Below are 10,138 nucleotides of genomic sequence, written 5' to 3'. Positions count from 1 at the left end.
AGGACACCTCAGCCGTGCAGAATCCTGACGCTTCATCACATCCCCCAGTGCTCCATGTTCATCTATCTGCCCAGTGCCCGGGCTGCCACGCACAGCCCTGCTGCCGCCAGCTCTCCTGTCGTACAGCAGCAGCCGGTGGTCCGTACTGCGGGGGCAGCCGCGGGACAGAAGCTGTATGCTGGGTACCAGCGGGAAGGGATTTTGTAAATTTGTAATTATTTAATGGAAAAAATGAGGCTTGCCAAAAAGACAAATCCTCATGCTTCCTTCCACTGGAGCAAATCCAATTTTGTCAGTCTCTGTGGCAGTATCAGGGATCAGGCTCTTCTCCACTATCTTACAAGCAACAAAGGAAATCACCCAAAAGCCATGCACCCAAGAGCTGTGCAGAGGCCATTTCTTACCCCATTACCCCAAAAATGGAAGTTTCTGTTCTTGTGTGCATGTGATTTCAATTTTCTAAAGCGCCCCAGCTCACCCCCTCCGTGGCTGAGCTCTGCAGCTGCTGGTCCCCACTTGCCTGGGCTCAGTCCCCTGGTGTGCCCTGCCCCACCTGCCCCCACGCAGCCAGAGGATTTCTCCTCACCCTCATTTCTGCGTGACACCGCACTTCATCTTTCTGAACGCAGATGCTATCGAAGATGATGGACTCTCTCAGGGCAGTGTAGTGGCTTGCTTAGACCCATGTACCGCCAGAACAGGATTGCATCACTTTTTGAAGTGTACGTAATCCATGCCCTGCCAAGCTGCCGAGAGAGGCAGACCCATCAGCAGAGTGGCTGGAGCTGGGCTAATCGCTCACTTACTTAGAGCGAGTCCTTCTCGAGACCTTCTCAATTATCTCCCTCTCTGATTGAGATTGTAGAGGAAACAAATCACCGATGTTTTGAAATGTGAAGGTTGTTGTCTTAATACTGCACAGCCAGGCTGTGATTTCAGGAAGCTATGCTGCAGTTCTGCCTGTTAATTAGGGAGTGCAGGGTGGTGGAGCATTTGAGGTGGGAATGGGCTTGGGGTCTTAAGATAGCCAGTGCCTGACATGTGCTATGACACCTACTCAGCAGATTTCCTATTTTCTGTCTGTCTCTGCTCTCATTGTGAATAACGTTGCCTTGTGAAGAGTGGGGCTGGCAGATTAAATGGTCTATTTGCCACTGGCAGTGCTGCACTCAGAATATGGCATCCAGTTCTGGGGCCTCCCCAATTCAAGAGGGATGTTAAGATGCTGGAGAGGTTATGGTGATAGGATACCAAGATGTTCAGTGACCTAAAGCATATCATCTATAAAGAGATGTTGAAGGATCTGGCCTTTAGTCTGGTGATGGCATGGCTAACTAGGAATCTAATAGCAGTCTACAACTACTTGAAGGGGACTTACAAAGAAAGTGAATCCAAACTCTTCTTCTAGCAGTGATAGCTGATGTACACAAGTTAAAGGCTGGGATTCTCAACGTGGCCACTAGAAAAAAACATCTCTGCTGAGTGAGCAGTATGGCACTGGAACAGGTCACCCAGAGAAGCTCTGAGCCCTCCATCCCCAGAAGTATTGAAGCCTTGGCTAGTCAAAACCATGGCCGACCTAGTCTTGGTGACCTTCAGCAGTAGGGTGGCCCAGCTCACTTCCAGTGTCCCTTCCAACAACACAGTCGTGATGGTGAGTAGTTATTGCCTAAATGTATGCTTTTCCTAAGTGTAATTTATGATGCTGATTTCCTCACCAAGTTTGTCTTCAAAGCCTAGTTGGAGGTTTCTGCTTTGGGGCTAGATGTGGCCTCAGTGAAAACCATGGATGAGACCATGCAGCTTTGGGGACTGCTGGAAATGTTTAACTCAAAGCCGTTGTTAGTGAATTCACATGAAGGTGGGCAAGCACGTGGCCTAAAGCTCATCAGATAGCTGGAGTTTATGTCATCTGACTCTAAAACACCCTTGCTTGAGGTGGGATGGTTTCTGGGCATGCGACAGGTTTTGAATTGACAGCCCTCATCCTTGCTGGCTTGGAACTTGAGAAGGAAGGGAGCAAGAGGGATGTTGTTAGATGACTTTAGCTTTCCTGCTCCATAGCAGTAGATAATTTTGAGTTTTCTGCTTGTCCTGCCACAATAACCCTTGTGAGAAAGCAAAGCTATGCAGACAAAAACCCCACCCTGAAAAATCCACCCTGAAAGCATGAGCCAGAAATAAAGCACACGGAGAGGAACTTTCTTTCTTCAATTTAATTGAAGTTACTTAGAAAAATAATCAGGCTTGAATGGCTTTTTTAAGGAAAGATTCATGAGCAGTTCACACTTGTGTTGGCAATGTATAATTTAGCTTTTTTCTTTATTAACAGTATATTTAGCTATGAGGAGATACTTTTCTACAACAAGCCTTCTACTGCATACAAATAGGTTAAAAAAAAAAATCAAATCCCACATAGATGTTAAATTATTCGTACACATTGTATTGTGCATGCATGTAAGAAAATAACACTCTCTGTAACAAGAGTAATAGTAAGGACAGTCCCTTTTTGTACCTGAAAAGTGCAGCAGACTACAGTGAAACCCTAAAACATCTGGGGTCAATTACTTCTAAAAGCACTTCTGCTTGTGGATTATTTATTTCACCTGTCTTACGCAGCGCATGGTTCAGGCAGTTTGCACGTTTCTGTGATAATGGACATGGTTTATGAAGAGGCTGAAGCATGGACCAAGTCAAGTTTGGGGGCACCTCCCACCGCCATGTTCAGATGGGCCAAATCCAGCCTCGGCTCCAGGTTAAGGTGCTTGGGGCCATCTGGGGGGAACGAACCCCCGGCTGTGGGTATTGCGACAGGTAAGGAGCCGCAGGAGCTGCTGGGCTCAGCGTTGGCCCTGCCAAATGACGGCGAGGCATCGGCTGCTCAGAGATGGGGATCACCGCTCCTCAAGCCCAGCGGCTTTGAGGGGGCTGGGGACAGAGGTGGGGAGCAGGACCTTCCCTGCTGGGTCCTCTCTGTGCTCACCACTGCTCGACCATAACTAATGCACATCCTTCTAAAACAGCAGCTCCCCGGGTGGCCCTCGCAGCCCCACGGGCACAGCCGTATTTGGCATTTTGCTGTGGCTGCATTTTTGCCTGTTTGTCTCCCGGGACCAGCTGTGGCCACAGCAGAAATGAACCCCGGGAGGGAGGCAGAGCTCAGGAGCAGACCAGCCTCTCTTCTCCTCCGGCTGGAAAACCCAGTGAAGAGGTGGGGGTAAAACCAACCTGGTTCCCCAGCTGCGCCCGCACTGCAGGTGGTGGCCACCAGCTTGCTGAGATGAGGAGGAATGACCCTCAACATCCTCCTGTGTAAGTGCAGTGGAAAGAGGTATTTTTTTGGCTCAGGCAAAACAACACACCCAGTAGACCAAAAAAAAAAAAGGCTATTCCTTAACATTTGTGGTCCTCCTCCTCTGACCTGGTGAGGGCTTCGTGCTCACCACGTGGGACACGATCATATCCAGCATGTCAGCTGTTCATTTTAAACACAGATCTACAGCCCATTCACAGCACCCCAAAATAGATAACACATACTAAAAGGGCAGTCTGTAGTAGTTTGGGATCAAGGTTTTTAAAAAGCAAGTGACTTTTAAGTACCCACTTAAGTCCATATAAAAGCCATCTCAGTGCTGAGCATCCGCCTGTAGGGCAGCCCTCTGCGAGGAGGCAGAATTTGGGTAATCAAACCCAAAGCTGCGGCTAAAAATCCCAGCTCAAGCAGCGCTCACCCCTCAGATCTCCTGAACGTGCTTTTCTATTGTAGCTGTCAAATAGGGTTTTTGTGTCTCCAAAGCAGTGAAACTAAAGAGAATATTTCAGAACAGACAAAAACATGGTGATGCCAGAGAAAAGTACAAAAAGAAAGGGGGACGCACATCCCATTTTTTAAATATTTACTTTCTGAAGCAACTTTTTCCTTAAATGAAAAAATTTACATCACATTCTGTTGGAGGGATTAACAGCTAACTGAAGAGAAAATTGGACCAAAATATGAGCACTGTCAGATACAAGACCAAAAAAGTACACAAATAGCTTGCGGGAAATACGGGGGGGGGACAGGGGGAATCTACCCTCAGATAGATTTTTTTTTTTTTTTTTAAACAAACATATAACCATTGAACTACGAACAAAAGAAAGCCAGGGCACACTGTGATAGGCACTTGCAACAGCTCCGCATACTCTAAATGAGACAAAACTGCTTTCAAGTAAAACACCAGCCAGTGATCAGCAACTGCTCAGGAATTCAGAGCTGTCAGGCGCAGACAGCCAGCTCTTCACTAGCCACTGGGTCAGCGCTCCGGGTTATAAATCGGACCTGGGTTATGAAAACTGTGGCTGTTCCAGAATGGATGAGATATTTATTTGTAGGGTATGATAAAAAAAATAATGACCTGAATCCTGGCTAAGACCAAATCCAATTGTGAAAGGACTTCAGCTGCTGTTTGTGATGTTAATTTGTTCTTTACTGAGATTTATTCAGCAACTTATTTTTATAAAATAAGATGGAACCTATTTTTCTTCTTTAATCACATATGTGTCCTAGAGACTAATGCAATTCAGTGGATATTATCGGCCACTGTACAATATGACATTTTCAGGATCTGGCTGTGATACTGTTAACACAGCTCTGCCCTCAGCTGAGTTTATTTAGATCTTCACTAATTTTTGGAAGGGTTTGGTTTGATCATAAGATTGACATGCAGGCAAGTTAAAACCCCATTTTAACCATCAATCAACTTTAAAACAGATTTTAGGTTCCCACAAGTGCCTCGATTTAAGCCTCTGCCTCCTTTTGCCCGCCAACTGGCTGCCAGCACTGCCGCCCCAGGACGGGACAGCTTGGGGTGGCTACAGACCATTCCCCAGGCAGGTGCCCAGCCGTACACCTCACCTGCATCAAATTAAAGCCAACATTTGGAGAAGCCTCTACTTCTGCCCACTGAGCTTGCTAAGAGATCCACACTGAAATCTCATTTTTCATTATTTATTTGCCGTGAATAGATTACTACTTGCTTGCCCAAAACAATTGCTCAGGATGCTACGCCTGGTACAATCTGCCATCCCAACAAGCTATTATACACAAAACAACTGCTACTGAGACATTCACCTTAACTAAAAAGGTCATGGTCTCACACTAGAGCTGACTTAGATGAAATACCAACCCACTGGAAGTTAGAAACATCCCTGTCAATGGTATTTAGGTATCAACTAAAATACAGAAGACTCCCTCTTCCCCCTAGGAAAGAGCCGTGAAACCAGCATGTAGGAAGGTGAGACCTTTTTTATTGCCTTGCATGCTTAGAGATCAACATGAAGATGACTTTCTGACTTTTCAAATTACATGCCCACATCCTTTATAGTAACGTATCATAACTGGTGTCTTTTGAGCCAATTTTGGTTGTCCATCTTAAGATCAGTTAGGGAGGCATGACTTGCAGAGGACGGAGCTCCCCCCAGCCCCATCCTGGATATGAATTAAGTCAAAGCCAATTGCTTTGGGCATTCAAAAATCTCTACAGTCACTTCCAAAACACTGATTTTTTCTGATGGACCATCTGCAAATCTGCCTTGGGCTGGCTGGCTTCAAATTAAGAGACAATGGGACTGGTCATATTCTTGAGAAACTCATTAAGTCCAGACTTATAAGAAGTTCATGGTTTGTCTTCCCAAGGAATACATTCACATTTCTTTCAGTCATGGGTTTTAGATATCACAAATCTATCAAAATCTGTTTTACTTTTCCTTTTCAGGGCTAGAAAGATAGATTTTTTTTAAGTACGCTTGAGTGCACTATCACTTTCTGAAGAAATTATTTCCACCACTCTTCTCAAAGCGTGTGGTATCAAGAACCATTCCCATATTTACCTGCATCAACGGCTAATGGAAGAATATTATTACCCAGAGACAAGCTCAACTGAGGAAAGCACAAAACCAGACTCCTTCTGTCCAAATGTTATCTTATCTCTGCTGCTGAAGTGACACCTACCAAGAGACCATGTTTTAAATAAGTATAAATAACATTAATTAGAATTGGAGGAATGCAAGATCAATGAAATTCACCAGAACACAATCAACATTTTTTTTAAACAGTGTAGCAGTATTATTCATTTCTACAGCTAGATCGTCACAATCCTGTTACCCTGCAAAGAGAGCTGTCCTTTCTTACAGTTGATTTAAATAATTTTGACTGTGCTGCTCGCAGCATCATTCAAAAAAAGAAAATATTAATTTACAAAATAACCCATTCTCCATATTTATTATGACAAATAAAAATCTTAAATAAAACAGCCTTTCTCTCCCCTCTCTCCCCCCAACCCATCCCTCATTCCAATTTCAGGTAGCTTGGCACTGAGTAATTGAACATTAAAAAATCAAGTTTGTAGACTTCATACAGCTGCGTTTGGTGCTCGGAGCTGATGTTCTGGAAGAACTCTGTGGTCATTTCGTCAGTAGTTCTCGTAGACTTTGCATAGGTGGGGAACTTCAGGTAGTTGCCTACTCCCGCCAGCTGGAGAATGTAATTCGAATCCTCTTCGAGCGTTTCGTATTTTCCTATGAGGTCGTAGTGGATGTGGCAAGGGTGGCAGAGGGAGTACACAGTCTGCCAGTGCTCGTTGAAGGGCTCTTCTCTTTGGGTATGCGGGTCGATGAGATACGCCACAAACTCTTCAAATTTCACGTCATCGCCTTTACGCAGAGCTTCCTGGGTTGCATTTTTCCTCTGGCGCCTCACGATTTTGGTGCCGTATCGCTTGTGGAAGGAAGTGTTGTACTTCTGGGTGAACTTGTTCCTGTAGGCTGACACCAGTCTCTCGAAAGGCTCGCGAACAAAGAGGAACTTCATGTAGTTTTTCAAGCGGTGGTTGATCTCTGGGATGCTGTACTGGTTGAGGGTCTTCAGGTTCGAAGACACGTGGGCTTCATTGGCTGGGATTTCCATTGGATCACTGTACTTGCCTCTTCCCGTCAAAACCATCATGACTCTCTTCCAGTTTGTGCAGGCCACTTTGGGAACATAGCAATAGATCATTTCATGATCTTCATCCACAACCAGGTGTTTGAGATCGTTGGGCGTCAGCACACGGCGCTTCCTGCTAGATACACTGTTTGCTCGGCATGTGTCTGTCACTTGGTCTCGTCTAATCTGATGAAGAATTGCTGTGTTGGACAACTGTAAAGAAAGCACAGGCACCAGTGAGTCAAGCGGCTGGGAAACTCTTACTGCCTTTCTGCTTATTATACAAATTCACAGAAAAGTAGATTACTGTTTGTATAGAACAGTTCATTATGTGGCTGAGTAAAATTGTTCCTATGCTAGAAGATAAACTCTTTTTGTCTCCAAACTTCTTGATATGTGCTGCTTAAATGCTGTTCACAACATGTCCAGGGCTTTGCTTTGAAGCCAACACAAAGGAGCACAAGTGCTCACACAGCCTCGTGGCAAGTGCATTTACAGCACCCTCATCCTGACATGTGGTCACTGCTTTTCTTAGTACTGGAAAACAGATGGGGTAGGAAGACACCAGAGTTGGAAAATTTGTCAAAATGGAAACAGAATGGGCTCTTGTTGCTGATGTCTTTTATGCTAGAGAATTTAATAATCGTGGCTTGTTTCTTGGCTATGACCTTGGCAGAAGAAATGAAGCCCATGGAGATTCCTGCTACTCCCCAAGGGGAACATTCACTCAGATGTGATGAGCAGGGAGAATATTAACTATAAATTTCCCTCTCTGCTAAAGCCATACTGACAGAGAAGGAAAAAGTGCGTGGTCTTCTAACACACACGGCACTATGTTCACCCATAGCCCTGTATTATTTTGTTAACAGCGCCCTAACTTTCTACTACTACTGCTACTGGATGCTTTGGAGAGGTTGTAATCTGTCTTGGGGGGGACACCCACACAGCAGCTGCGCAGAGATGGCCAGTCTCTCGCCACCAGCCACCTCCTGCCCAGATTGTGTCCAGCGACAACAGCGAGAGCTTCTGCTAAGGCAGGTAATGAGCTCCTCTGGGAAACAGGGAATATTAGCCCAAGCAAAGGACCATGGCGACGCAGGGCTCCTGTGTTTGGTTATTTAGAGCCACCCGAGGCGTCTCTGCATGGCACGGTGTTTTGCTGTGCAGCCCTACCCTCATTGCCACAAATGCCTTTTTAGATATTCTGAATAAATTGCATCAAAGCAACAGGGGGAAGGTTTTGGTAATGTTATTTACATTTACTTAACGCCACTTACATGTGGATTTCAAAGAGCCTTACACTCAATAATTAGTTTAGCCTCAAAGCCAAGTATTAAGGCAAGTACTGACCGTCCTATTTGATAGGCAAGGAGGTCTGAGATTCCTTCTTGTATGCTGAGTCTTTCAAAAGTGTTTATCTGATACCTTCTAGTTAGGTTAACATGAACCACAGGATGCTGCAATAAAGCAGTTGAGGCAATGATGTAGACTGTATACATCTGCTATGGGGGTGCCTTTGGTTATAGGGGTCTTTCCCCTTGCCAGTATAATACCCTTGGAAAATGGTTTTGCACGAGCTTGGGGGTTCATACTGAACCTCCAGTTCCTGCAGTCATGGGTCAAATCTCTGCTTTCAATACCAGTAGTCAGCCGTGATTCATATTAAAAAAACCTTCAAAGACCAGGATCCAAATGCACTTTAGAGGCAAAACCCAAACCAAACTCCAAGATGGGACCAAGCCAGTTGTAGGATTTCTGAGCTTTAGAGGGAAAGGAAATAGAAATTGTATTGTTACAGACAAGCCCTAAGAGCCCAGGTTTCACCCGCCCAAGGGGCAGCAAATGCTTTTGCAACACGTGAGCAGCAGAGACTCTGCCTCCCTCTGAGCTGCGGTGGGTTGCAGAGGAATGTTCTCGTGGGATGGGCAACACCAAGGGGCTGGTGCCCCTCAAACTTGGGCAGGAGGATTTTTTTCTTCACGACAGCATTTATGTGCCAAGCCTGGGACCTCTGTATTTTGTATAGTGCTACCCACCACTTCTCCTGTGAATTCCTTGATGCTTTCCTCATCTCATCTCTTTAGCCCCTTTGTTCAGTAAAATGTCAGCTCATGGTTAAAACATGCAATAGCCCAGTGCAGCTCCTTTAGACAGCTTGGCTCGTCTTTTGTGTGTGTGTGGTATCCCCCTGAATACCTGCCAGGTGCACTTCAAGGGCAGTTTTGTGTTATAGTCGAAGAGATGAGAAGCCAGATGTGAAATGTGCTTCATGTTTCCTAGGAAAACTGACTGGCAGGGAGTTTCCAAAATAAGATGTTAGAAAGTAGTTGTCAAGGACCACACAGATTTTTGAAGAAAATGACTTTTTCTGCTAAAAAAATTATAAAAATCCCTATTTCAATTTATGCTGTCCTCAGAGAGAAACAGAACTAATGGTCAGCCCTATACTGGTTAGAGTTACCAGTGAATAATTTTCAAAGAACTAAACAAAATCCTATGCAAACACACAGACATACAAATTCTCCTCTGCATACAGATAAAATGCTGAAATCTCTCCTCCTGCAGATTTTCATCAATATCATATAGCACAGTACTACTGTTTGCCTCTGGATTTAGAGTAAAAAAAATAAGAAATGTCTGAATATACTGCTACATTACAATATGTTAATGCACTGTATTTGCTTTTCTGGTGCTGTTCTTGGGATAAATACAGAATTAAGTGGATGAGATTCTATGGCCTATATTAGATAGAAGGTCAGATTTGATAATCTAATGGTTGCTTCAGACCCTAATCTGCAGATGAATCTTTGTAAAGCTGTGCTTTGCTCCTCATTTCATTCCTACATCAATAGGCTAAGCACTTCTTCCCCATACATTAACATTAATGAGATTTTCAGACATTCGGAGTAAGGGGAAAAATGCAGCCTTAGTATTTGCAATTGCAAATGAGATTGTACTACGTTAAATTCCCTTAAAAGATGATACTTGTGCATTTTGAAGTGGTAGTTGTCTCCCACTTTTTTTAACACGGAAGAAATACAAAGAAATAGCATACAAGTTTGGTCAGCTACATTTACTAAGTATACACCAACACCCCAGGGTCAGCCCTGCACGTGCTCTGGCCTGTCTGGTGGCACACAGAACACATATTAAATATCAATGTAACACTAAAAGAGT

The 10,138-nt window shown here is 44.5% G+C and overlaps 1 protein-coding gene across 2 annotated transcripts in view; it reads right to left on the bottom strand.

Moving 5' to 3' along the window:
• Positions 1 to 6,325: 6,325 nt before the first annotated feature.
• Positions 6,326 to 10,138, bottom strand: part of CHST11 (carbohydrate sulfotransferase 11) — a 175,254-nt gene continuing 171,441 nt past the window's right edge. For both annotated transcript variants that reach the window (XM_050915101.1, XM_050915102.1), the window contains exon 3: positions 6,326 to 7,174. In XM_050915101.1, the coding sequence (XP_050771058.1) occupies positions 6,326 to 7,174 (849 nt within the window). The remainder of the gene's footprint in view (positions 7,175 to 10,138) is intronic.

This window comes from Gymnogyps californianus, chromosome 1 (genome assembly GCF_018139145.2).
Source record: "Gymnogyps californianus isolate 813 chromosome 1, ASM1813914v2, whole genome shotgun sequence".
Classification (NCBI taxonomy): domain Eukaryota; kingdom Metazoa; phylum Chordata; class Aves; order Accipitriformes; family Cathartidae; genus Gymnogyps; species Gymnogyps californianus.
Note: the sequence above shows the minus strand (reverse complement) of the source record. Positions and strands in the feature narration are given on the sequence as shown.